General features: G+C 40.4%; 1 protein-coding gene and 1 long non-coding RNA gene across 3 annotated transcripts in view; one reads left to right on the top strand and one right to left on the bottom strand.

Annotated features, from left to right (window-relative positions):
• The first annotated feature begins 1,361 nt into the window (after positions 1-1,361).
• The window catches only part of CHCHD3 (coiled-coil-helix-coiled-coil-helix domain containing 3), a 253,270-nt gene continuing 227,567 nt past the window's right edge, over positions 1,362-27,064 (top strand). Inside the window, exons 1-2 of one of the 2 annotated variants that reach the window (XM_045576846.1) lie at positions 1,362-1,627; positions 13,777-13,844. In XM_045576846.1, coding sequence (XP_045432802.1) covers positions 1,547-1,627; positions 13,777-13,844 — 149 coding nt within the window. In that variant the 5' untranslated portion in view covers positions 1,362-1,546. Of the gene's footprint in view, positions 1,628-13,776; positions 13,850-27,064 lie in introns of both variants that reach the window. The other variant, XM_045576849.1, reaches the window with a different exon arrangement.
• Positions 13,774-25,332, bottom strand: LOC123651798. Its single transcript, XR_006740730.1, has 4 exons — positions 25,321-25,332; positions 25,163-25,165; positions 17,576-17,597; positions 13,774-13,844 (listed from the first exon to the last, which is right to left on the bottom strand). It is a non-coding gene; the product is annotated as an uncharacterized LOC123651798 (long non-coding RNA).

Raw genomic sequence — 27,064 nt, 5'->3', positions numbered from 1 at the left:
TAAAGGGTTTTGTTTGTAGAAGGCAGGTCCCAAAAGAAACAAAAGACACCATTTCTGGGATTTTTACTTCCCTGTAGAGTAGAACAAAGGTTAAAACATATTGTACAACAGTGAGAACTCATACAAAGTAGCAAGTAGTCTCAAAACTTCAAAGGAGCATAATACAATTTGTATATGTGTATGTTGAAAATAACAAATGATGATGTGCAATAATGAATCCAACATCCTGCTACTGATTAGGAATACAGAGATGAAAAAAAAACCAAACCAGTCTCTGTCCTACAGACTTCAGGAGTAATAAATCAGCGCATAATTGGAGATCGAAAATGTTACTGCTTTTTTTGTGTTATCTTTGGAATTAGAGGATTGTGCTGTGTTGTGGATGACTGCTTTTTAATGTTGAAAGGTACTGAAGATAGCAATGTGGGCCACTTAGTAAACCTGATATGGCTCAGGGGAGACCTGCATGGTGGACTTCACAAACTCAAGGACTTCAAATAACCACATAAGATGGTCTGAAAGTAAATTTTCTTGACTAAAATCTAGTTACAATGAATAGTCATGTCCTAGGCCAGTATCTCCCTTGACAAAGGTAAATCTTTACCTTAACCGAGCCTGTCTAATGTCTTTTTGCATCTAGGATAACATACCTTTGGGATGTTAGTGTAATCCCCCTATTTTCCAGACCTCTAAGGGCACAATCTCCCTTCAGAGCAGATCACAGAACCCCTCATTGTTACCCTGCTCCCTGATACCATCACTATGTGCTGTAAATGGCGTTAGCTATCCTGTATGCACTAATGAAAATAAGTATTTATTTCTTCATCTGACTCATTATCTAGACCCAGAGATTTCCTCTCTTTGCTTTCTTCCACCACCCTAATCTGCCACTAATGAATTTCATGTACCCTCCTTACACCTCCTTCTTTGATTATAATGTATAAAATAAACTGCAAAAATGTCATGTGCATTTCCTCAATCTGTTGAGATTTTGCTTCCCAGCGACTGTCGTCAGTTTGGCTCAAATAAAGTCATAAAAATTCCTCCAGGTTTGGATGTTTCTTATGTTGACGGTAGTTACTAGAAGAAAAATGAACTTCCAGGGAAGTTGTTGCCCCTTTAGAAGCCTTTGGGGCAGCGAGGACCACAACTCCCAGAATGCCACACTCTCCAGATTAGGGCGAGTTGTCCCAGCAACCCCTGGGGCCAAATGGAGACTACAATTCCCACTGTACCCAGGGGCTCCGGAAACCTTGTCAAACACCACCTGTTGCCATAGTATCCGGGTCTGGAACAACCAATCTGGGTGTCCTTTCCGAGTAGAGGCGGGCCTTTTGTATCTCTCACCAACCAGAGGCTTCTTGTTGTGGAACGTGACCGGAAAAGGCGGGAGCTGAGGACCGGCGCCCTCTCCTTGCTCCTGGGGGTCGTGGCCTTGCTCCCGGCGTGCAAGGCAAGCGCCCGGGTACGTCCACGCGCGTGTGTGCGCGTGGGGCCGCAAGTGCTCGGGGGTCCGCGCTGGGACTCTGCAGGGACCGGAGACGCCATGGGCGGGGCCTCCAGCACGCGCCGGGTCACCTTCGAGGCGGACGAGAATGAGAACATCACCGTGGTGAAGGGCATTCGGGTGAGTGACAGTGGACGGGCGGAGGGCCAGTGCTGGGACGTGGACCCCACACCTCCGACCTTCCCGCGCGACCCGCTCAGCCTAGTTTCCCGCGTCCTGGCCCCCCAGGGTTGTCCGATCCGAAGCTGAGTTCTGCAAAGAAGCTGGAAGTTACAAGACTTAGGACCTTCATGCAGAGCTGTGATCTGGTTGTGTGCCCAGTGCTGAGCACTTGCTGGATGGGTGGGTGGGTGGGTGGGGAGAGCCAGGTTGATTTAGATCCTCCGAGGCTTACAGTAAGTAGAGTGTTGGCTGCATTGCTCACTCCTTGCGGGACTTAATTCGAAACCCGCCTCACTATACCCACCTGTGCAATGAGGCTTGCCTTATTTCTCCTGCGTTCAGGACCCCATACCTTGCTTTTGCACTGCCCACATTCCCTCTCTTGGGATGGAGTGGCATTTTAAGGAACCCGTTATTTGTTCTCTCGTTTAGCACTCTTTATCTCAGACCACCCATTTCCCCAACACGTACACACCCACATATTCATCCATCAAAGACTTTTTTTTGGCCTCCGGTGACTTCTGGCTTCTCCCTTCGATTTCACTTGACAGCTCGTCTTTCCAGGGCACCTCCTCTGTGGCCTGTCACGCCTTAGTTCTCTGGACGAGACCCAGTTGGTTGAGGACCGGTGCCTGCCAGCCTGAGAGGGCTTGGGATAGGATTGCAGTTTGTCAGACCACTGGGAGGAACGCGGTCAGTTTCCTCCCAGACATTGAAGATGTCAGTTTCCCGCAGCCATGTGCTTGGTACAGAAGCTGAAAACTTGATTTTTTTCTCCAGGGTGTCAGTATCCCAGCACTAACTTCTCCCCTGCACCTGAACTTGGAGCCTCACGTTTTTGGAAGTCTGCCTGACTCTAGTAAATGATGCACTTTGACGTCAGAGAGTTTTATAGTAGTTTTTACTTTTCTTCCTGTGTTATTACACATCCAGCATAAGTGAACTATATGTGTTAATTACTTTTAGTGTTTGTTATGAGGAAATAAAACTTATTGAGTACTTGAAAGTGTTTAAAAACTTTTTACTCTGAAACTGTTACCTTGAGAAGAATTTATTAAAGTCTTCTTTACGGAAACTCAGACTGTGGAACTCAATCTTTGGTCTGTGACCAGCATTTCTTTATAGCATATTAATTAATGGCATAACCACATTTTAAAAATAAGATGTCGGAGGCTGCATTCTTTGAGCTTTTGTGGTTTGGTTGGTACCCTTTGGAGTAAAATAACAATTACTGTAAACTCTGAGTTTTATGCAGAGATTTGTTTAATCTTTCCTTTAGGCGTTGAGTGTTCTAAACCAAAGGGTGGAAAAGACATAAAAGCAAGGAAAAGCAAAGTAAGTTTTGGGTGAGAAGACATTGTATAAATCCATGTTCACATACTCTAGTATAGACACGGTTATGGCAACAAACAAAATTAAAAGAGAATTTGGCCACAGCAGAGATTCATGTCAAATATTAGATAAAGTTAATTAAGTAGGGATAGGCATTAGATCAAAATGGGAAGATTGACTAAAAAAGCCTTTTATTTTTAAACTTTTTTTTTTTTTTTACTCAAAAGAAGCTAATTCCTTTGGGCATTCAACTTAATGGAGATGCCTTTTTATTTTTTCTTTCTTACAGCGTACGCGTTATCTATTGTTCTGCTTTAAGCACACACTAGGCGTACTTGACCTCTGTGCTTTCTTTTTCTTCAGTATATACCCTTCACCTGGAATGCTCTGTCAGTGTTCTCCCTGTTGCTTCCAATCCTTTTTTTAAGGATGATTTGCAATCTCTCTGATCTTCAGCTTTTCCATCTGCAAAATGATGGGGCTTGAGGACTGCACTAAGCTCTCTCATCTTTTCCAGTTTTGAAATCCTGTGAGTTTAGTGGCACTGTAAATTTCTTGTGGCCGTACTCAGTCCGTTGCAGTTTCCTCTAAAAATAGCATGCTGTTGAATTGTTAGTCCTAACGGGCCACTGCGATTTTTTTTTTCGAGGTCTTGGTCAAAAGAACCCCAACTTGGAATTAAATATACCCCAGTTTACATCTCACATTAGGTGTTCACCCACCTACAGCCTTGGACAAGTCTCATATTTGTTCCTATTTCATTGTCCTGAACCAGCACTGCTCGATTATGCTAAGAAGATGAGGTAAGGTATTGAGAGCACATGGCACGTCGTGGATTTTTAATGAGAGGCAGCTGTTACATAGGGCTCCTTCCACACCTCATATTCTAAGATTCTTCGGCAGTTCTGTGTGGTTTTGTGGAAAGAGCATGGGCTTCAGAACCAGGCAGACCTGGGTTTGGTCCTAGCTCTGCCTCTCACTTCGCTGTGTGGCCCTGGCCAGGCCACTTTTGATGTGTTCCCCTGTTCAGTCTTTCCGGATAATGTAGCATACTTGTGATACTTAGGTATCCATCACTGCTTGTGAGAATTTGACATAATGTATGTAAGCATCTAGCACAGTACTTTGAGAGCTTTTAGTACTTATACGAATAGTAACTGTAGCGAGAGCTGATCAGAGGGTGGATAAGGAAACTTAAAATAATAGGTAGTAGTAAGAATATATTGTGCTCCCACAGGCATACCTGAAGAGGTGTGGTCTGGGAAATGGGAGTCTGAGGTCTGCAACTGATTGCCGGTGTGATGGTTGTCCAGGTGTTTTTAGATGTGCTCAGCTAGTTATTTTATTCTTAGCTTGAAATAGTCATTTCTTCTCCCGGAGGAATGGGGAAGGATAAGGAACGATGGCAGTTTCATAAGTGTGCCACTGTTTTTAGGTAATGGAAACGTGGTGCTGATGAGGCCCAAATTTCACTGTTGAATTGAAGATAGGTTAGTTCCACTTGGCTGAAGAAAACTTTCCAAATTTGCCCAATTGTCAAACATTTATGTCAACACTCATAAGAAATGAGAGTGTACCAACAGGTTAACAGACTTGGTCATGGCAGGAAAACCAACTCTGTGTTCCACTGATACGGATATTAATTTCATCTTCATTTATCGTAATATACAAAGAGTAACATATAGTAAGCAACAGGAGGCTTTGGGTAATAGGATGTGCTTAATTATTCTAAAATATGTTTTTATTGATTTTATTTTTTTCCTTAGGAAGGTAGTGGGGAGGGAGAGACAGAAACATCAATGTGAGAGAAAAAACATCTATCTGTTGCCTACTGTATGTGCCCCGACCAACCTGGGATCGAACCTGCAATCTGGGCATGTGCCCTGACCAGGAATCAAACTGGAGACCTTTTGGTGTACAGGATGCTGCTCAACCATCTGAACCACACTGGCCAGGGCTAGGCTGCATTTATTAATAGATCACGTTTCCTAGAGTTTTCTTGCTTCAAGAGCTAGCAATTCAAACACCTACTTATAATTTTAGGTTTAAAGTTTCTTCTCACCTATCAGGTGTTATTTTCATAGTATTTATGAGGTCTTGTTTTTTTCTTCCTTTATCCTTAGTAATTGATAAGGATATCAATTTCCCCACACTTCCATAGAATAACCTGTATTCTTACACCTGATTCTAACTTTGAATCTGAAATAACTAAGAGGTTGGATGAAAGGCCACCCTCCTGCCACCCCCTCTCCAAGTCTAAAATAAATTTCTTGTGATAAGAAAGACCAAGCATTTTTATTATATTGCATGTGTTTAATAGGATTTTTCTGAGCACCTGCTGGGCCTGCTTGGCAAGTGTGCCTCTACTCAGGCTTTCACAAGTTTATCTGAAACATCAGAGCTGCGAGCGAACCCTTCCAGAGCAAATGTCAACTTCAATGCGTGTATCACTTTCAAACTAATATTTATCGTGCTTTCCAGGCATAAGCTAATCTTTGCACCTGGCCTTGAAGTTGCAAGCTGAGATTCACAGGAGCCAGTACTGTGCCTGCTCACATGGGATGTAACTAGTGCTTTGGGAAGCACTGGCCGTGGAGAGCCTCTAAGGAGGAGGTTATTTCATGTGGGATGTTGTTGAGGCTCCCGGAGAGAGTACATTCATAGAGGCTGCAAATCCAGTCAGTCATGGGGAGTGGTAAGGGGTGTTGTCCCGGTAACCAGTTCACTGGTGGATGGTTGGTTCCTTTCCATGAGTCTCTTGGGCATTGTACCATGCTCAGCTTTCTGGATTTTATACAGACTGTAGAAGTTCATAGTTCCCACTAATAACAAATACAAAGAAATACAACTTACAAACTATACACCTAAGCTAAAAATTACAAACTACAAACATAAGTTGAAAATTACATTATATAAATGGCATTTCCCCGCCCCCCATGCCCATAAGTATTTGGGAGTAATTTCTCACAAAAAATAATGGCAGTTTTTGGAGCCTATATCTTAAAATGGTAATTGTAAAGAAAACCAGTACTCTCACAGAAAATGACCTATGCTGCATGGAAGGAAGACCAAAGGAGAAAACGGGTCTGAGTCCTTTAACCAATTTGATAAGACATCTGGAAGATGAGAAAAACTGCTGTAGAGGTGAGGGCTTGAATGGTTCTGCCTCATGTGATTCTAATCCTCCATCTAAGAGAATGGCAACTTAAAAGTCTCTTTCTCCTTTTACTCTGTTCCTTGGAAGTACAAATACTTTATTTTTATCTATCCCATCCAGTCTCCTGTTGCTGAGAAATACTGGATTCTGGGTTGGTGGGTGGTGTATTTGTGCTAATTTTTGATAAGAACAGCCAAGGTGGGTGGGGAGAGATGAGTCGGAGACTATGGAAGATACACATATTTTCCTCTTCTCTGGAGTGCATGGTGTGGTGATCAGTACAAACCAAATATTGGTCAGCCCCATTTACTCAGATTTGTTTCCAGGAGCAATAGAGAACAGGCTGGGAACCCAAGTCAGGGGACTGAATTCTGCTTTGCTGGCAGGCCTGCTTCTCTTCTCCCTACATGACAACAGTGGTTCCTAACTCCTGTTACTCAAAGACTGCTATACATCTGTAAGTTGGACTCTGCCCTGAACAATGCAATAAGTGGACAGTTTTGCATTCAATTGAGGAATTAATCCATAGACTCCTGATTCAATGGACCCCAGAGCATAATTCTAGCATTAATGTGTGTAGGACTATATCTTGGTTATTTCACCACTCTTTGCTACCAATAATTTCTGTAAGTCCTACTTGGTATTTGCCTTGATGGAGATTCCAGAGATGTCTGGAAACCAGGGATAGCAGCTGTAGACCTTTAGGAAAAGTACTCTGTAAGGAAAGGTGTTTCCTAAAGAAGTCGCATCTCATACAGAAGCTGCTTATCTGGCTCTTGCAGAAGCTTATGTTGTACTTTTGACCTCCATTTTGGGTCAGTTTTGATCAGAAAGAAGAGCTGCTCTGAGCTACATGTTGTGTGTATAACCCTGGCCAGCATCTCTAAATCTTGGCAGCTGCTTCACAGTGAGTACCACAGTCCACAGAGGGGAGCAGGTGAGTGTGTGGGTCTGGAAGGTCAGCTCAGCGGGTATTAACTTGAGATCCAAAGGATAACATGGCTCTTGCTTATATCCACGAAGCTGTGAATGGCCTGGGAGAGGTAAGTCAATGGGAGGCTGCCATTGGTGCTCCGGGGTAGGGCCTGAGAATGCCCTTAGGAATGAGTTTAAGAACAGTAACAACAACAAAGAGGTTGACTCTCAATAAGGCAACCCTACAGCATGTTTATCAACTCAAAAATGAAGTGTGCTCCTTTGGAGGACATGCTTATAAGTTTACTTAAAAAACGTAACCAAAGACCAGAGTGGGAAATGTTCTGAATTTGACATTTAAATAAACACTTTATTTTTGACAAAAATAAAAACAAGAAATAATTAGTGATTAGGTTGAAAGAGACATTTGCATGTTTACTACCCAGAGAGCATAGATAGGGAACAATTGGCACCTTCTATGCTGTCCCAGGACCCAATGCAAGGTCTAGCGGCCTTTTCTTCTGTACCACGTGGAGCAGGAGCTCAGAACACACTCAGGCTGAACGGATGAGAGGAAACCAAGATGAAGGTTCAGTTGAAGTCCCAGTGACCAGAGCAATATTGATAATTACCAGTATGTGTGGAGCACATTAGAGTTTGTGATGGTACCTGTTACCCTTCCTGTAACTGCAGACGTTGGCATTATTTCCAGTTTTCAGAAGAGGACAGAGGCCCATTGAGGTGCCTCCCTAGACTGGTTGCAGCTAGTAAGTGGCCAGTGTTTTTTCCTCTGTTCTGGGCAAGCTTTTCATGTTACTCTTAAAGAATGATACTTTTGAGGCTGATTTGGGGGTTGGAGGATTTTTTGTAGCATTCATTTTGAAAGTAGCAATAGACAATGGCAAGGCTTAGATTTTGGTGAGACGGAGATGAAGTGGTATTTAGAACTATGGTGGTCTGTTTCCAATACAGGTGAGGGTATATAGCTAGTGCTTGATATTTAGCAAGCACATGCACCTCTGATTAGGTATACATGCACGAGCGTGCGCGCGCGCGCGCGCACACACACACACACACACACACACACACACACATATAACTATATATTCAATATATACATTTTTAATGTAGTTGTAGTTCTTTGACTTTCACCTGAGATATATAAATTCAAAGATAAAATTATATTTGTCATATTAGCTTTAAACACAAACTATATTAGATATGTAGTTTATAGTATATATTGTATATTGTATATAGTATATATTGTACATATATAGTGTATGTAGTATATATTGTATATAACACAGTATTGTAATATATACTATAGATACATATATACTATAAACATAATTGCGTAGCATACTATATTAGTATAATATATATAGTACATTATATAGCAATTAAACTAGCTTTATGACTCTAAAACTTGAGATTTATTTTTATTTATTTTTTAATATATTTTATTGATTTTTTACAGAGAGGAAGGGATAGAGATAGAGAGCTAGAAACATCGATGAGAGAGAAACATCAACCAGCTGCCTCTTGCATATCCCTTACCGGGGATGTGCCCACAACCAATGTATATGCCCTTGCCTGGAATTGAACCTGGGACCTTTCCATCCGCAGACCGACACTCCACCACTGAGCCAAACCGGTTTCGGCTTGAGGTTTATTTTATCTCCTTGAGAGCAAGTGATGATATTTTTATTTTATTTTAAACAACATGGAGTATATTGTTTAATAGAGGAGAAAGCACTGGAGTAGAGGTTGGGGGTTACTGCTTGTGGTCCTGATGTTGCTCATAATTGGATGTTACTCAGGATCTCTCTTTTTATCTCATCTTAAATTGAGAGGACTTGAGTCAGTCTTAAAGGATTTTTCCCAAGATGCATTTCAGCTTTGCAAGAGAGTTTCAGCAGCAGTCTCAGTGGCTTTCAGTTGTTGGAAGAGATGCACTTAGCCCTGGCATCTTCAAATAGCAAGTCCCCTGGCGCTCTCCTTTCTCACTTCTCTTCCAGGGAAGGAGTCTTGGGGTTTTCCTTCAGGTTCACAGCTTTTGAGCTGTGGTCTTTTCCTTTATTGTCCTACCATCATTCTGATTAGTTCCTGAGTTGTAAATAACTGTGTAGGTAGAAACTATTTTGTTCACTGATGTATCCCAAAGGCCTTAATTAGTGCTTGGCCTAGTGAACATAATATGTAGGAACTCACAATTTTGTGGAAAGGCCTGTTGGAGATTTGTGGAAGGTGGGCACAGGGCAGGCAGCTTTGTTTAGGCAGTGTTGGGCTGGAAGGGGGAACTGTGGTGAGAGAAGGTGTTGGGATGTTTGAACTGGATTTTTGAATGGTGATTCCCTTCCAAGGTGCCAGGGAGGGTTTGAAATATTAAGGGAAAAGCTAAAGAAGTTGAGGTTGGAGAGAGAAGCCATAAAACTAGATGATGAGGAAGTCTTCAACCCCATGCAAAGAATTTGGAATTTCCTGTTGATAGAAGGTAACTTGCAGGATCTGAAGCAGGTAGATATGTAATCAGGTTTGTATTTTAGGAGGATTATCGATGGTGACATGAATTTGAGCAAGGGACATGGGATTGGAGAGGAGATGATGGATTCATTAAATAATTAGGGGCTTAGGAAGTCATGGCTAAAAATGAGCGGGAGAGAAGAGTCTCAGACTATCCTATGTTTTGATTTAGGAAATTCTGTGGAGGTGGTCTCCTTGATGAGATTAGGAATGCAAGAGGAGATTTTTGGCAAGCACCAATTCAATTTGGGACATGTTCAGTTGGACTGCTTGTAGTCTAAAGGGGAGGTTTCCCTTAGGCAATTCAATGTACAGCATAGGTTTGGCTTTTGGGATATAGGTCTTGGCTGGGGATAATGGATTTAGAATTCATTTATTGTCAATAACATTTAAAAGTAACTGGAGTGGATGAAAGCACCAGCAAGAGCTCTAGAGTGAGAAGAAGAAAAAAGGCAAAGAACAGGGTGTGGGCTTCTTTGACATTTAAGGGTAGTCAGGGGAGAGGATGCCCGTGAAAGAGATGTGATCAGAGTTGTAGGACAGCCAGGCAGCGGGATGCCAGAAAAGCCTAAGGAGGGATTTCCAGAAGAGGGAGTTACCAAAGTGTTAGATGCTAAAGGGAACCCACATAAATTAAGTGCTTTATAAATAGAAATATAAAAGACTAGAGGCCCAGTGCTCAAAATTCATGCACAGGTAAAGTCCCTAGGCCTGGCTGGCGATCAAGGTCAATTGGGTCCTTCCAGCTGCCAACCGGGGCCTGCCTTCATTCTGCACCGCCCTCTGGTTAGCACATGTCATAGTAAGTGAACGAACTCCTGGTTGAATTCCTAAAGGGACAATTTGCATATTAGGCTTATATATATATATAGATTTTTAAAATAGAAACATAAACATAAAGGTTATTTGTTTGGTCAGTGGTGACTTACCAGGACACTTTCACTGCTGTATAGGGTTAGGGAAGGGAAATTGGAAACAGGTCTTTGAGTTCAGGAGGGGATCACCCATTTACATGACCCAGAACCCTGGGCTTCCTGCTTGGTGACTTCTGCTTCACTCCCACATCTAGTCAGACACTGAGTGTGGCATGAAACAGGATTCTTGAGCGTGACCTTGAGATTCAGGATTTCTGGATTTAAATCCTGGTTTCACTACTAGTAAACTGTAAAACCCAGGGCAAGTTATTTAATCTGGTTGTGCTTTATCTATACTAGGGGTGTCGAACTCAATCAGAGAAGGGGCCAAAATCTAAAATCCAGCCTAAATCGCGGGCCAAATGGTTTACTGAACAGTCATAAACTGTCATTGTGATGGAAACGCAGCGGAGTACAGTGATGACATCACGGTGCGGGCCACATTGCAAGGCCTGGCGGGATGGATTTGGCCCGCGGGCCTTGTGTTTGACACATGCGATCTATACAATGGAGGTACTAAAAGTATCTTATGGTATTGTTATGAGTAAAGTGCTTAGTTTAGGGTGGGACACTGTAAGCACTCAGTGAATGTTAGCTGTGTTGAATCCTAAATATATTTTGGATTTGTCCTTTCTGGATTGCCATTAGTTATTTCCCCCCCAAAACAACTTTATCATGGTACTAGAGGCCCAGTCAAGAATTTGTGCAGGGTACTAGAGGCCCAGTGATAGGGCTGATTGGGGCTGATAGGGGGCTGGCTGGCCTGGAGGTGAATGGGGGAGGGACCATGGGTGGTTGGCTGGCAGCAGGAGTTGGCTGTGGGAACGCACTGACCATAAGGGGGCAGCTCCTGCATTGAGTGTCTGCCCCTGGTGGTCAGTGAGCATCATAGCTACTGTCCAGTCATTTGGTTGTCTGGTCGTCCAGTTGTAACAGTCACTTAGGCTTTTATATATATAGATATATAGATAATTTACCTATTATAAAATTTATCTGTTTTCTGTATACAATGCTTTCTAATAAATTTAGAGTTGTAAATTCAGTGAAAAGTCTGGGGAGGTAAGAGACCAACCAAAGGACTTGTATGCATGCATATAAGCATAACCAGTGGATGCAAGACACTGGGGGGGTGGGGGAGGAGGGTGGGGGCATGTGTTCGGTGGTAGGGGAGGCCGGGGAAGGTCAATGGGGAAAAAAGGAGACATGTCTAATACTATTTGTAGTACTTTAAACAATAAAAAATAAAAGTGAAAAAATTTTTATAAAGTTGTGTAACTGTCACCACAATTTAGTTTTAGAACATTTTCTTCACCCCAGTAAGCGCTCTCATGCCCATTTACAGTTATTCCCTACTCCCACCCCAGTCTTAGGCCACCATTTATCTGCTTTTTGTCTAAATCCAGTTGCCTTTTCTAGGTAGTTCATAGAAATGGAATTATATGATCTGAGGCCTTTTGTGTCTGGCTTCCTTCACTTTAACTCTTTTCTAGGTTTTTCTATGTTGTGGCATATATCAGAACTTCATTTTTTTTTTTATTGCTGAATCGTATTCCATGGTATGGATGTATAATGTTTTGTTTATCCATTCACTAGTAGATGGACATTTGTTTGTTTCCACTCTTGCTATTATGAATAACGATGCTGTGAGCATTCCTGTGCTCGTCTTTGTGTAGACATATGCTTAATGGCTTCTTAATTGGTCTTCCTGCTTCTGTTCTTGTTTCTGTTCAATCTGTTCTATACACTGTAGCTAGAGTGATCTGATCAGTCTGATTGTGTCATTACCCTGCTTAAATCCTCCAGTAGTGCCCAGTGTGCCCCGGGATCAAGTTCAAACTCCTTAACTTGAAGGGCTTACTAAGAGTAGTCAAAACCTAATCCTCTTTCCATCTTCTCTCACTAAGCCCCCTCTCCAGCTTCCTGCTTCAGCCATTCTTTTATTCATTCATGTTGTTCCATTCATTTATTTAACCATTTATCCAATTAACCAGACTTATTGAGGCTCTGGGGATAACATAGTAGACAGGATAGCCACATCCTTGCTTTCATGGAGCTTTCTTTCTAGTGTGAAAGGCAGGCAGTAAATAAGAAAGCATCAGCTAGTGGTAAGTGCTGTAAAGAAAATGAAAAAGGATGATATGCTAGAACTGAGGGATGATGACTCAAATCTTGAAACCTGAGTGTTCCTCAGAGCCTCTGCCATATTGCCAACTGCTTATTTGTTTGTTTGTTATTCTTTCCTCTTGGAGTACTCTTATCCTACTCCTCCTCCTAACTCCTATTCAACCTTCCCAGCCCCATGAGCAGCCCCACTCCCAAAGCCTACCGAGATGCTCCACCCATTATGCTTTCTGAGTTCATCACAGGCCATCTGTCTTGAGTAGCACTCTTCATATTATATTTAAACTAGAGACCCGGTGCATGAGATTTGTGCACTTGGGGGAGGAGGGGTCCCTCAGCCGGCCTGCGCCCTCTTGCAGTCCAGGAACCCTCGGGGGCCATCAGTCAGACACCCTTAGGGCTGCTGTGGAGGTGGGAGAGTCTCACGCCACGCCACTGTGCTCCCAGGCTTCTGGCTAAGCACTGCTCCCCCTGTGGCAGCACACTGACCACCAGAGGGCAGCTCCTGTGCTGAACGTCTGCTCCCTGGTGGTCAGTGTGCATCAAAGGGACAGGTTGTTCTGCCTTTCGGTTAATTTGCATATTTGCCTTTTATTATATGGGATGCCTAATGATTTCCTGTTTCTTCTCTATCTTAAACAACTTGCTGATTGCTGAGTACCTAAAGTCTCATATTATGCACATAGTTGGTGCATAATAAAATCTGTTGAAAGGCTGATTGTGGTTAGTTTTGAACAGTGGGGAGGACCAGATCATTTCCTTTGGAACTGGAGGGAAGGAAGGAGCTAAGGCCCATTGCACACATACATTAATTTGTAGGATTGGGGAAAGAAAGTTGAAGGAGTTCTGACGGCTTGCATTTTCTCAGAGGTTACCATTTAGTGCACAGTATAAAATGAGGAGAAGCTATTTATAATGAGCAATTAGCAGTGCATTAGAAGAAATAAAAAGTAGTGCTGTGGGGTGCAACTTGAAATCTTAAAACTGTTCTTACTTGCTTTTAGTTTTATAGCTATTAGATTTAGCCCAATTTCTTTAGGCCATTCATTATATATTGATATGGATGATTAAATTACTTGGATGCTATTGTACTGCTCTCTTTCTTGCTCTTTTATAATTGATTTTATTTTGATGTTGCTTTTCAGCTTTCGGAAAATGTGATTGATCGTATGAAGGAAACTTCTCCATCAGGTTCGAAGTCTCACCGATATTCCTCAGGTATTTCAGAATTTTAGTATTAGATTTTTTTGTAGCTAAATTAGAAGTCGTGAAAATTCATTCGATAGTCAAGATCTTTGGCACGTCTCTCTTTAGTTATTTGGATGCTCTGCTTTTTCTAGGGAATACCAGGGTTTCTTTTAAAGTGTTTTGAACTAAAAGTAGAAGAATCTGCTTTCAAACAAGTGTTTTGGAAAATTTTTTTCTCACCTAGCTCCTGAATCCTCTGTTAGGCTTTGGAAGGTTACTCCATTATCTTTTTTTGTGTAAAGTGGATTACTTGCAGAGATATTAGAGATTGAATAGTAAATATTTATTAAAAAATCAATTTAGAAAGTATTGATTTACTGTCTCCAAATTGTGAACTATCTCCCATGAGTATTTTCTAATACTTATTTTCTAAGTTTATAAACAGTCTATTTCTTTATAGTCAGTCTTAATTATTGATTAAAATAAAGTGTTAAATGAAATACATAGGGGATTATTAAGCCTCATTTTATCTGTGCGTCATGCAGGATAAGTGAGTATTTCTCTTTCCTTTCCTCTCTCCTACCTGATCTGTCCAGCTAATATTTATTGAGCACCTGCAATGTGTGGCACTGTTCCTGTTGCCCCATCCAATGAAAGGACATGTGGTTTATTGGTGAAGTGGCAATGAGAAAATAGTCAGGATGGTTAATTGTGGGCTGAATGAGAATTGCCTGTGTTTATTATTGGTGTTGTGTGGTAAATCTGGCTACAGATTGAAATACATTGAGAAAAGTGAGATGCTGTCCAAATGCCATTCACGTTTCGTAACCATTAAGTGGTAACCATGAATTCAGCTTTTGATATATTTACAGCAGAAGGTACCAAGATAGAGAAGAAATAGTTCTTGCCCTTTTAAAACTTCTTGTTTAATGGGAGTGTTAGGAAGGCTGCATAGTTCAATAATGTTGGCTAGAGCGTGACCACTCCCTCCTTGCTGGAAACCCCTTCTTTGGCTTCTGGGCTGCACTGGTTTTCCTCCCACCTCACTTGCATCCTTAGTCTTGCCTGCTTTGCTGATTTCCACTAAGTAATCTCACCTTTTGAATAATTATGTAGATGCTGTGAGTCCCCAAATTCCACCTAGCCTTGACCTCTCCATGTAACTCAACTTAGACATCTACCCACTTGAAGTCTCCACTTGGAGGTCTCCTTAATCTAGCTACAGTTGCTTCTGCTCTCTTATCTTTCCCAGTAAATAGTACAGGTAGTCAAGCCTCCAAATGGGGGTTCATCCTGTTTCTTCTGTTACTTATGACATAACTTGTCTTGTCAACATCATCTCTAGAACATGCTGAATAGGTTCTTTCACACCTGTATCCACTGTTGAGCTCCAGTACAAGTAGTCAGCATCTCTTTACCTGTCTTCTGCAGAGGCCTCTTCACTGGCTTCCTGCTTTCTCTCTTCGGTCCTTCAGCTTTGCCTTGCACACAGGGGCCTTGGCAGTCTTTAAAAAAAAATAGTTCATGTCTCATCTCCTTGATGGAACTCAGTGGTACATAGAATATAATTTGAACTACTTTCCTTGTCTTCTGAGGTACACCATGACTTGTCTTTTTCTGCTTTTTCAACATCAACTTGATATATGGATATTGTTAAAATTGGGATTTGATCTGAAATACAATTTGTCCTAGGTAGATTTTTTTTTTTAACCTAATGTTAAAAAAGGTTTAACCTAAAGGAGATAGGATGATGATGATGATGAAATGCTGATAAATATTATTTAAATAGTGTTTATTACATGCCAGCTACTGTGCTAAGTCTTTTACCTATATATCTTATCTCATTTAGTCCTAATAACCCTATGGGGAAGGTACTGTTATTAACCTATTTTACATAGAAGGAAACTGAGACTTGAAATGATTGTCTTGCTTACAGACACTCAGCTGGTAAGCGATGGAGGTGGTAGTTGAATTCAGTCTGTTAGACTTCAGATCAAATGCTGTTAAATATTGACCACTCTGTTTTATTGTAATTTGAATGACACCTTGCTCCCTTTGTATACGGGATGTGACAGAAACTAGTTGGAGGGAAAGAACTGCTTTATAGTGATGTTCTGCTTGAGTTCAGGAAAAACTTTCTATTTATAAGTGATTATTGTTGCTCATAGGTTTTTTTTTTTTTTTTTTGTATAGGTTTTTCATTCAATAGTGAGTTGAAGGAGAGAAAGTGTTTTCCTTCTTGGTGGGCTTCTTCATCTGACCCTTTGAGAGTGGATGTGGGTGGGGAAGCTTTTTGTAAATGCTCCTGGTGTGGCCTTCAGAGCATGACCCTGGCATTGTAATCATCTGGCCGTACTGAGGAATCCACCCCTTCCCATTGCTAGGTTTGACATGACTGATGAACTCTTTGGTTCATGACCAGCCTGGGCACTGAACACTCTGAGTACCACCTTGTATTCTGTTTGTCAGGCTAGAACTGCACTTGTAAATGCTAGCCACTAGTCACCTGTGGCCTTTAGATTTAAATTAAAGTTAGTTAAAATGAAATAAAGTAATTTCAGCTGCTCAGTTGCACTGGTCACATTTCAGTGCTCAGTAAACCCGTGTGGCCACCATATTGGGCAAGTGCAGGTACAGGACATTTTCATCATTGCAGGTAGTTCGATTGCACAGCTCTAGGCTAGACTGCATCAGTGCTCGGCAGTGTGACCTTCACCGGATGGTTTTAATGATGTGGTGACTGAGGTTATGGAGCTAGATGGCTCTGTGTGTTTGTGAATCTTGTTTTCTGCCTTTTCCACATCCCAGCTCCCCCAGGATTGTGGGTGAGTGGAAACACCAAGGCAGATTTCCCTCAGGTATACTATCTTCACCTCAGTCTTTAGCACAGCTTCCTAACCTCATGTCACAAGTGTGCTGGAGGTATTGATTCCTCAGACTCAGAGTAGCTGGGGAACACCTGTGTGCCCTCGTGTGTCAGATAAATTCTGTCTGCACCATGTGAAAAAGACTCAACAAAACTAATAGTGCAGCTTCTTTGACTACATTTCTCTCACCCTCTCCAACCCAGCCCTAGAAAAGAATGAAGATTTGCCATGCTATTTTGATCTTGCCTTTAAGTTAAGAAGGCAATTAGACTACAATTGTGCAAATTAATAAAGAAAGCTTTCTTCTTCCTAAGATTAAAAAAAAACTGTATAACAGTAGAAAGTCTCAAAGTTTGTTCTCTTCAGTATTTGTCTCATTTGGGAATCTTATTAGTACTCAATAATAGATTTCCTGAGATATATAATTTATGTGTTATAGAATAATTTTTTCAAGTCTACAAAAATACATTGATAAAAATGTCACCTGCTTGCCTACATTTTTCAGTGTCAAGTGAATTATATAGTAAATGTGAATTGAAATTCTAATATTTATCAAAATGCTTTCTTCCTCACAAAACTGTAATTCATACCAGCCCTCCGCTATTCATATGTGTGATTGTAGGGCAGCTGATTTGATGGAGGGAGAATCCTAGAATTTATTATGTAGAGTCAACTTTTGTCATATATATAGTTTTAAGAATATAATTTATTCTGTAAGGAAGTGAGTTACTCTAAAGAGTTTACTGAAACTATTTTTTGCCAAATCTTGAACCAGATCAATGACTCGTTGCAGTAAGTATTTGCATGTTCAGGCAAAATAATATACTGTGTGACACATGGCAGATTGTAATGCCACTTTAATAAATGAATGTGCTCTAAAGAAATTAACTGTGTCCTTACTGCCTCAGATTCTTTGCTGTGTACTGTGCTATCTCAACTATATTGGTTTGCTTTTATAATAGGGAATTTTTTTTCTTTTGGCTGTCATAGGGTATGCCATCGCACATGGTTATACTCTTACCTTTTCATTAACATCTTGCCATCTTTTGATTTTACTTATTTGTTTTTAATTTTTGTTGAATTTATTGGGGTGACATTGGTTAATAAAATAATATAGGTTTCAGATGTACAATTCTATAATACATCATCTGTATATTGTATTGTGTCAAGTCTTCTCACGCTCCTACTTTTCCTCACCCCCTTTTCCTCTGGTAATCACCATCCTGTCGTCTGTGAATTTTTGTCTTTCTTGTTTTGCTTGGTCTTTTCTCTTTTTTCACCCAGCCCCACCATCCTCCTTCCCTGTGACAGCTGTCAATCTATATCTATGAGTCTGGCAGCTGGCAGTCTGTTCTCTGAATTTATGAATCTGATTCTATTTTGTTTGTTAATACGATAGTTTATTTTATTCATTAGACTCCACATATAAGTGAAATCATATGGTATTTGTATTTCTTTGACTGACTTAATTTCACTTAGCATAATACTCTCCAAGTCCATCCATGCTGCCATGGATGGACTTGGAGAGTATCTTTCTTTTTTTTTATGCCAAGTGATATTCCATTGTGTAGATGTACCATAGCTTTCTTATCCACTCATCTTCTGATGGGCACTTGGGCTATATCCAGATCTTGGCTATTTTAAATATCGCTGCAATGAACATAGGGATGCATGTGTTATTTCAAGTCAGTGATTCCAGGTTTTTAGACTTATATTTCCAGAAGTGGGATCGCTGGGTCATAGCAGCTCTTTAAGGTTCACTAGACATAACACTGTAGGAGAGTTCACTGTAAACAAACTGGGCTTGTTCCTTTGACTTGAGTAAATAAGAACTGAAGGAAGTGGAAATATCAAAATTTCTAACTTTTAATAATCTGAAAATTTGCTGATGCCAGTGTCTCAACTCTCCACTTATTTTTGTGTGCTGTAATAGATAATTTACCTGACAGTTTCTAAAAGGAAGAAATATATACACTATCAGTTTAATGGTGTGATTTAAATAAAGTTCTCTAGTTAGTAGTTTGAAATCCATAAACAGTCTACCTTTAATGGATGATTTAACTCCTGCTATTTTCTCCATCCATCAACAAGTATTAGCATGCAGTGGTCTTTGACTTCAAGAACTATTCTTTTGGTGAAAGAATATTTAACATTACTGTGTAGTAAATAAAAAAATAGTGTAGTACCCTTCACTGCTTAGTTAATGTTTTTGAGTAGATTAACGAATATGTGAGATAAAATATATGAGATCTAGCAAGTGCTTTAGGGATTCAGAGGAAGAAAGTCAAGAGCAGGGGCAGGCAGACCATCAGGGAAAGCGGACTTGAGCCAGACCTTGAGGATAAAAGGGAGGGGGGTGTTGTGTTTCTGGCAGGGGCGGTACACAGACCAGATTTTTTCAGATAAAGAATGCATGTAGGTATCTCATGGGTGGGCAAGTTGGGCAAGTTAAGGAGCTTACTTTTATACTGTGGTGCTCAGTGGCTACTGAGCAAGTTTGTTTAATTTTAGGATGCAAGTTTAAAAAGTTGCATTAGTTGCTACTTTTAAAATATACTCAGATATTAATAACCTTTTTTTTTCTTCTTACTCACCTGAGGATATGTTTATTGATTTTAGAGAGAGGGGGTTAAGGGAGAGAAACATCGATGTGAGAAAAAAACCATTCAGTTGCCTCCCAACCTCGGTATGTGTCCTGACCAGGAAATGAATCCACAACTGGGATAATGTTCCAACCAACTCTACCAGGGTTTAATGACATTTTTATAGCCCCAAATGCAGTGCTGATTTCTCATTGATATTTTTTATATTTAACAAACAAATATAATGATAAGAATATGCTTCCAGCACAGTACTAAATTAACAGTTTTCATGAATAAAATAAGCAACCCCATAAGCATTTTTATTTGACCTTAATTGGCCCCATAGCAAAATAAATAAATAAATTTAAAAAAAAAAAGGTTGTCCTTAGCTGTTTGAGGCAGTCTAGGGCACAATCTACGATTCCTGAGCAGGGAAGGTGAAATGATACCAGTGGGCTTTGGAGGGATAATGCACAGGATGAGTTGGGAAGTGCAGGCAGGGAAGACAGAGGCCACGTGACTAAGGGAGAAGTGGCAGAGGCACAGGAGTGTTGAGTGGATTTGGTGACAGAGGCCACATGGCTTGTTAGTGGCAGTCTCTGACTCTCACTTCAGTCCTTTCTCTCCTGATCCAGGGCACTTTCTTCTGTGCCATTTGATTCATCACTCTTTTTGTGGTATTTCATTTTTATTTATTTATTTTATTTTTTATTTATTTATTAAATTATTATCTGTGTACATATTTTACCATTGCCCCCCCCCCCCCCCCCATACATACCCACCCTTCCCAGAGTTTTGTGTCCATTGGTTGTACTTATATGCATGCATACAAGTCCTTCGGTTGGTCTCTTATCTCCCCCAGATCTCCCTCCCCTCCCCACTGTAATTTGACAGTCTGCTTGTTGCTTTTCTGGTATTTCATTTTGAGAAACCACAACACACTTAAGCTCACTTTATTTTAAATTGAGAAGAGAGCATAGAAAACTTAAAAAAAATGGAACAACGCTTCATTGACAATGAGGTTAATATTTCACAGACTTTTGGCTGGTGAATGGGGAGTCACGCAGAGAAGGAAAGGCTGTGGCAGTGGAGGAAAGGAATTATGGGGAAAGAAGCTTCGTAGGTTCTGAAATGCTAGTGTCACACTATCAGTAGATCTGTGACTTAGGGCTTGCATTTCTTGGTTGCCTGATTGACCACTGGCCTCAGATGCTTATAAAACCTTCAGAGGCCCCTGTGCTGTGACTACTGTAGTAAAATCTACTTTCTATTAGTCTTCCAAGTCAGATGTTCCCTGTTTGTTCAAGTGGGTCAGAGGTTCCCTGCTTGTTCCAGAGTTACTAGAAAAAGCAGCTGTTTTGCTAGGTCAGAAATCTAGTAATGCCATCAGTCACAGGACTCAGGAGCTGGAAGGAAGTGCCCTCGGCGGCCACAGGGAAAAGAGAAGCTATATTAAAGAAACAATGTTTTGCTGCAGTAGATTCACTAAAGTGAACTGGGAGGTAGCGGATTGTATTTTCTTATAGAACCGGTTGTTATTATGGGGCATAACAAGTAAGTATATCATGGATGTCATCAATAAAATATCATAACCTATAAAGAGATAACTGTAAAGTAAAATTGTATAATCATGCTTCAAAGCTTATAAAATAAAATATTAGACATTGGTTATATAAGGAGCTCTAATAGATCATATAGCTTAGGACAGACAATAGATAAGTGTAATATTTTTTAATTTAAATTTAGTATGCCAGGGGTAATAAATGCTTGATTAACAATATTTGTTGCCTTTCTTGGTGTTTGATAGACTTTGAGGGCATCCTCTGGATGGCCTAGAGATCTTAAATTACCCAAAGGAGTTTCAAATGTGCATTTTCCTGCCGCAAGCAGAGCTATTCAGAATCAATCCATTGACCCTTCCAGCTGTCAACCAAAGAGTAGGTTATTGTTGATGATGATGTTTTCCTTGTAAAAATACATTTAAAAAATAGGTCTGACCCAGCATTTCAGTTCTTCTCTTTACCCTGTTCTGTCTCTTCTGTTTATTCAGAATTATTGGTCCAAAGCTCTAACTGGTCCAAATCTATGCTACCAGGGAACAATGAATGCTTTTAATCTTTTTAAACCTGTTCTGACCCCAGGGCTGCGTGGCACTTTGGTGACAGCTGCCATGGTAGTTGAGTGTTGCCTGAAAAGCATTGGGAATCCATAGGGATCCTTGTGGTAAGGTTCTTCAGATTGTTCCACAGAATTGCTCTGACACACTTAAGACAGAGTTTTGGTTCTGCATGCCCTGGGTCCCCTGACTGCATGGGTAATTGAAATGTGGGTTTTCATGAGCTTACATCAAATGATCAAGGCTTAAAATTATATTACAGGGTAGTAATAGTATCTCCTCATTAAAAGGTATAAGGCGGTTAGAACATCTCACATTGTATAGTGGGATGGTAGATGGCTGCTGAAAGCCCCTGTGTATTGACTTTGTTGGTGGGACTTACTTCATTGCTTTCTTCTGATTTAGTTTTTTGCTGGACCTCCCTCATTGTTTCTATAGTTATGAGAGGGACATCCACAGGTCTTGCTCTGTATTTGATGAATAGCAGCAAGGTTCTGTATTTTCATTTTTATGGTTTCAAGTTTTAGTTTCTCTCACTCCTGGTGTCATGGCCCTGCTCTGGTCACCATCATCTCTCACCTGCCTTGGTCTTATGGTCAGTCTCTAGCTTGGGGTCCCTGCATTCAGTCTTGCATTCCCCGGTTTATTCTCATTTCAGCCCTAGTAATCTTTCCAAAACTTGAAACCCATTATGTCATTTCTCTGTTTAAAACTTGAGGCTCCCCTTTCCTCTTAGGATGACATAAATTTCTGTGACATAGCCAACGAGGCCCTTGTAGTCCATTTCCTACGCCAGTCTCCTGCTTCACCTCTTGACTCACCTCTCTTATTTGAACTCTCTGTGTAGTCACACTGAAGCGTTTGAGTGTCCTTGAACTTGTCCTTTTTGGGTCCATGACATTGTTATTATTTTCTGTGTGAACACTGTTCCTCCACCAGTCCACCCTAGTTCCACTCTCACCTCGCCTCCTACCTGTTTTTTATTTAAATTTTTATTTCATTTTTCATCCAAGGATATTTTTTCTATTGATTTTTAGAGAGAGGAAGGAGGAGAGAAAAAGAAAGGGAAGGAGAGAGAAACATTGATGTGAGAGAGACACATAGATTGGGTGCCTCCTGAATGTGCCCCAACTGGGGCTGAGGATTGAACCTGCAACCCAGGTATAAGCCCTTGACCACTATTTGAACCTGCATCCATTCAGTATGTGGGCTGACATTTTAACCACTGAGCAACACTGGCCAGGGCCTACCTTTCACCTGGCTAATTCTTATTGTTCAGGTCAATGCCTAGAAATCACTTACCCCAGTAAGTTTTTCCTGATCCCAAGTCTGGGTTAAATGCCTGTCCCATGAGATTTGGATTGGCTCTGGTTAAGGATTGGAAGAAAAACCCTCTGAGTAGGTCCCCTTGGCCACTGTGGGTAGGGCTGGGAGATTAGGGAGCTGGCTTCCTTGTATGTTCAGACCATACATAAGTAGCCAAGCATTAACTAACAATGATAAAAAAAAAAAAACACAAACAAAACAAACTGCTGAGAATTTGGCTTAGCTCATTTGGGCATTTACCATTTTCGCCTTATTGCCATGTTCTATAATAATGGTAATGCCTATAACTATATCAGATTGGTTTTGGCAATCACACTAAATTCTTCAAATATAATTGGTTCTGTTGACTTAACGGCCATCTCATGACTTTAAAAAATAAGGTAAAATATTGACTTTTGAGAATGGACCTGAGGAATTATATGAAAATCAGTTACTCTCATTACGATAGATTTGATTTATTAAAAATATTTTTAAAAGATTTTTTAGAGAGAGTGGAGGGGAGAGGGAGAGAGAGAAATATGAATGTGATAGCAAAACCTTGATCTGCTGCTTCTTGTACACCCCCTACTGGGGATCAAGCCTACAAACCTGGGTGTGTGCCCTGACTGGGAATTGAACCTGCAACCTTTTGGTGCATGGGACAATGCTCAACCAACTGTGCCACACCAGCCAGGGCAAGATTTTGATTTACCGTATTTTTCGGACCATAAGACGCTCTGGACCATAAGACGCACCAGTTTTTAGAGAAGGGAAATGAAGAAAAAAAGATTCTGAAACAAATAGTGTCCTAAAATATTTTATGTGCATTAAAACCCAACATCACAGTCATAAACACATGTAATCAACCCTGTAAAGTAAACAGCAGCATTTAGAACCATTTTAGAGCCGGGCAAGCACACAGAGACCACACAGAGCCGGGCAAGTAAAAAAACTTTTTTTTTAAAGTATATGTGTAGGCTATATTTGGACCATAAGACGCAGGGACTTTTTCCCCCCACTTCTGGGGGAAAAAAAGTGCGTCTTATGGTCCGAAAAATACGGTAGATAAAAATACTAAAGCAGTATTTAAGATCGACAGTTTGCCAGAAACATTTTTATTGCTTTATTAATGCAACCAACTGGGCCATGGATTCTGAATATTGCCCTTATAATTATTTAAATGAATTATTTCAACAAATATTCTAACCAGATACTTGCAACAACTCTCAGTTCACTTTTCTCTATGAAACATGTTTGGCAGGAGGAGCTGGCTTTCCCTCGAGTGTACATGCACAGTGCAGGCATGATGTGGCTGATCAACTCTGTTTCTTCTGGTAGGAAAAATGAGGCTGGTTGAGCAGCTTTTGTTTAATTTTGTGGGACAACATAGATACCCATTGGGCACAATGTTTTTCCTTAATTTTTCTAAATAACATGTTGACTTCTGGGAATCTCACAAGATTGAGCTCATACACTGCATTTGTGACATCTTTCTTTGTAAAAATTTTCTAAGAGGTTGCTTTAATATTCTATCTTAGAAACTTTTTAGAGTATCTATTTTAAGATTATGGGAGGTTATAATCCTCTTCCATGATTATTTTTTGACCTTTGACATATTTTATCAGTTTGTGTAGCAAAAGACTAAGAAAAACGTGAATTGAATTATATAAAAATAATGCTTTATTATCAAACCTGGTAAACATATGAATGATAAATTGATCCTTCAAATTTTTTCCCTGTCCTAGTAAACGGTCTGCCTCTCCTGACATAGCCATAAGCTATGTTCATCATTTTGCAAAAATGATTAAGTAAAACTTTTTAAAGCAGTAATTTTTTAAAAAAATTGCTCATTATTGCTTATAGAGCTTTGAACTAAAACTTTTTAAGGCTATGTTATCTATTTGGTTGGGAATTACTATCTTATCTCCAGCCACTTACAATTCTTGCAGTTGAGTTGTCACAGTGGCCTCCCTGGTACTCCAGCCTGCAGCCTCATTCTGATGTATCTCAGGAGGGCTGGTGGGTACCAGCTAGCCAGACCCAGGAAGAGGCTGCACAGGCCAAATGAAATGACCACTCCCTCTTCGCCAGCAGTGATGTATTGTGCTTGCCTTCTTTCAGAAACAGGTTTCAGAGGAAATGAACCCCAGTTTCTTCAAATGAGAAGTTTGCAGTCGAATTACCTCTAAATAAAAGTGTGTGTGTGTGTGTGTGTTCACATTGTCTGTTTAGAGTTCAAAGAGCTTTTGTCATTTAATAGTTGTGTGATCCTGTGTAAGTCATCTTCATCTCAGTTTCCTCCAGGATAAAATGGAATGAATAATTTCACATGGTTGCTATGGAGACTAAATGAAAAATAGCAGGTGATCAATAAATGTCTCCTTTTTTCCTTCTTTAATATAGCGTCTATGTCTATAACTTGACTGCCACCTTTTACACACTTCAGGTTGATTCTGCCAACCTTTCTGTCTACCCGCTTTGCCTGTCACTTTGTTTTCTGTGCCTTTTCCCCAACAATCATTTATTCAGACCTGGCTGTGTGCCAGGCACTAACTATGCTAAGTGCTGGGGTTTCATGGATGAACAGAGCAGAGAAATGTACTGTGAGCTGGAGTGGAGGCACACATGTACATAAAGAACTGATTAGGGACTAACTCTGCCTGGAGAGGTCAGGGTAGACGTTATGAGAGAGGTGGTGGTGTTTGAGCTGAATATTGAAGGCGAACAGGAGTTTACAATCAGACATGATGGTTTTGATGGTGGGGTATGATGGGGAGGAGGGAGGACATTTCTTGGGAGAAAAAATACTGGGTGCAATGGTTAGAATAACAAAGGGCTTAGTGATGTTTGGATCTTATCAGAACTTCATTCTGCTGACCTTGATTTCCTCTAAACTCACATGGTATTTAGTCTGTATTTTTCGCTTGGCAACCACTACTTTCTGAATTAAAATAGTACTTATTTATAGCTATGTTATTAGCATCTTACTTTGCAGTTAGCTCCTCAAGGGCGGAATTAATAGATCCATTGTGACCCATGTGGCATATGCCTTACCTGTAAAAGGTGCTCGAGAAACACTTGAGAGGCAGTGAATGCGTGGGAGGACCTGTGAGCATCCCCAGTTCTTCACAGTACTTTTGACTTCAGAGTATTGTTGTGTTCAATGAAAGAAACCAGTCATAAAGGTCCATATATTGTATGATCCTATTTTTGTGAAATATCCAGTATAAGCAAACCGTTAGAGCAGAAAGCAGATTAGTGGTTGCCTAGGGCTGGAGGTGGTGGGAGTGTGGGTGGCAAGGACAGGGAGTGACTGCTGATGTACAATCCTGTACATGTCCTAAAACCATTGAACCATACACTAGACAGATGAATTTCATGAATTTCATGGCATATGTATTTTATCTCAGTAAAGGTGTTAAAATACTTTTGAAATCTTGTCAGATTTTTAAAAACTTATCTTCAAATGCATGCTGTTTTTTTTCTTTTCTTTCTATTTCCATAATATACACTTAGGGCTTTGCATTATCTGTTTCTCCTGCTGCTTTAACATTTGAGCTTGGGGCTCAGTAGGAGGTAGGTGAAGGAGAGCTTTGTGTCTTCAGTGCCCCTTAGAGATGCAGGGACGTGTGGAAGGGAACCTCTGATGAGCTTTTGTGGAGCGATCTCAGTCTGTCAAGGGAGCTATGTGCTCAGTTACGCATTTTAGTATCAGTAGAGTGGCCCTGTTGGATATATGGGAAAAATATATTTTTATTTTTAAAGTGTTTGAAGAAGTTGTCTTTAGGGGAGTAATGCTTTGCTTTGTCTTAATGAAGAGAAATAATAGCAATTGCAGAAATAGAAGAATGGTGGGTGCTATTTTTCTGTCATCCTCAGAATAAGAGAGGCTAGTTTGTTTTTTTGCCTGTTGATCTTTTATTCCTCATTTAACAGTTCTTTATTTTTTATATTTTTAAAGGTTTATTAATTAAAATTTTAAAAAAATTTATTTTTATTATTGAAAGTATTACAGATGTTCTCCATCCCCCATTGGTTTCCTCCCCCAACCCTGCTTGTCCTCCCGCCACCCTTGCCCCAGGCTACCACACAATTGTCTGTGTCCATAGGTTATACATATATGCATATAAGTTCTTTGATTAATCTGTTCTCCCCCAATACCCTTACCTTTGAGATTTGTCAATCTGTTCCATGCTTTCATGTCTCTGAGTCTATTTTATTTGACTGTATTTTGTCCAGGTACTTTATTTTTAAAGTGTATTTTGTATGAAAACTTTTTTTGAAGTCATATATATTAATATAACCTGCACCCTTAGATAACATTTTTAATGTGGTTTTCCCTTTTCTTGCACGTGTAGAACTAGTAGTTTCTGTG

The sequence above is a fragment of the Pipistrellus kuhlii genome, unplaced genomic scaffold (assembly GCF_014108245.1).
Source record: "Pipistrellus kuhlii isolate mPipKuh1 unplaced genomic scaffold, mPipKuh1.p scaffold_m20_p_10, whole genome shotgun sequence".
Classification (NCBI taxonomy): Eukaryota; Metazoa; Chordata; class Mammalia; order Chiroptera; family Vespertilionidae; genus Pipistrellus; species Pipistrellus kuhlii.
Note: the sequence above shows the minus strand (reverse complement) of the source record. Positions and strands in the feature narration are given on the sequence as shown.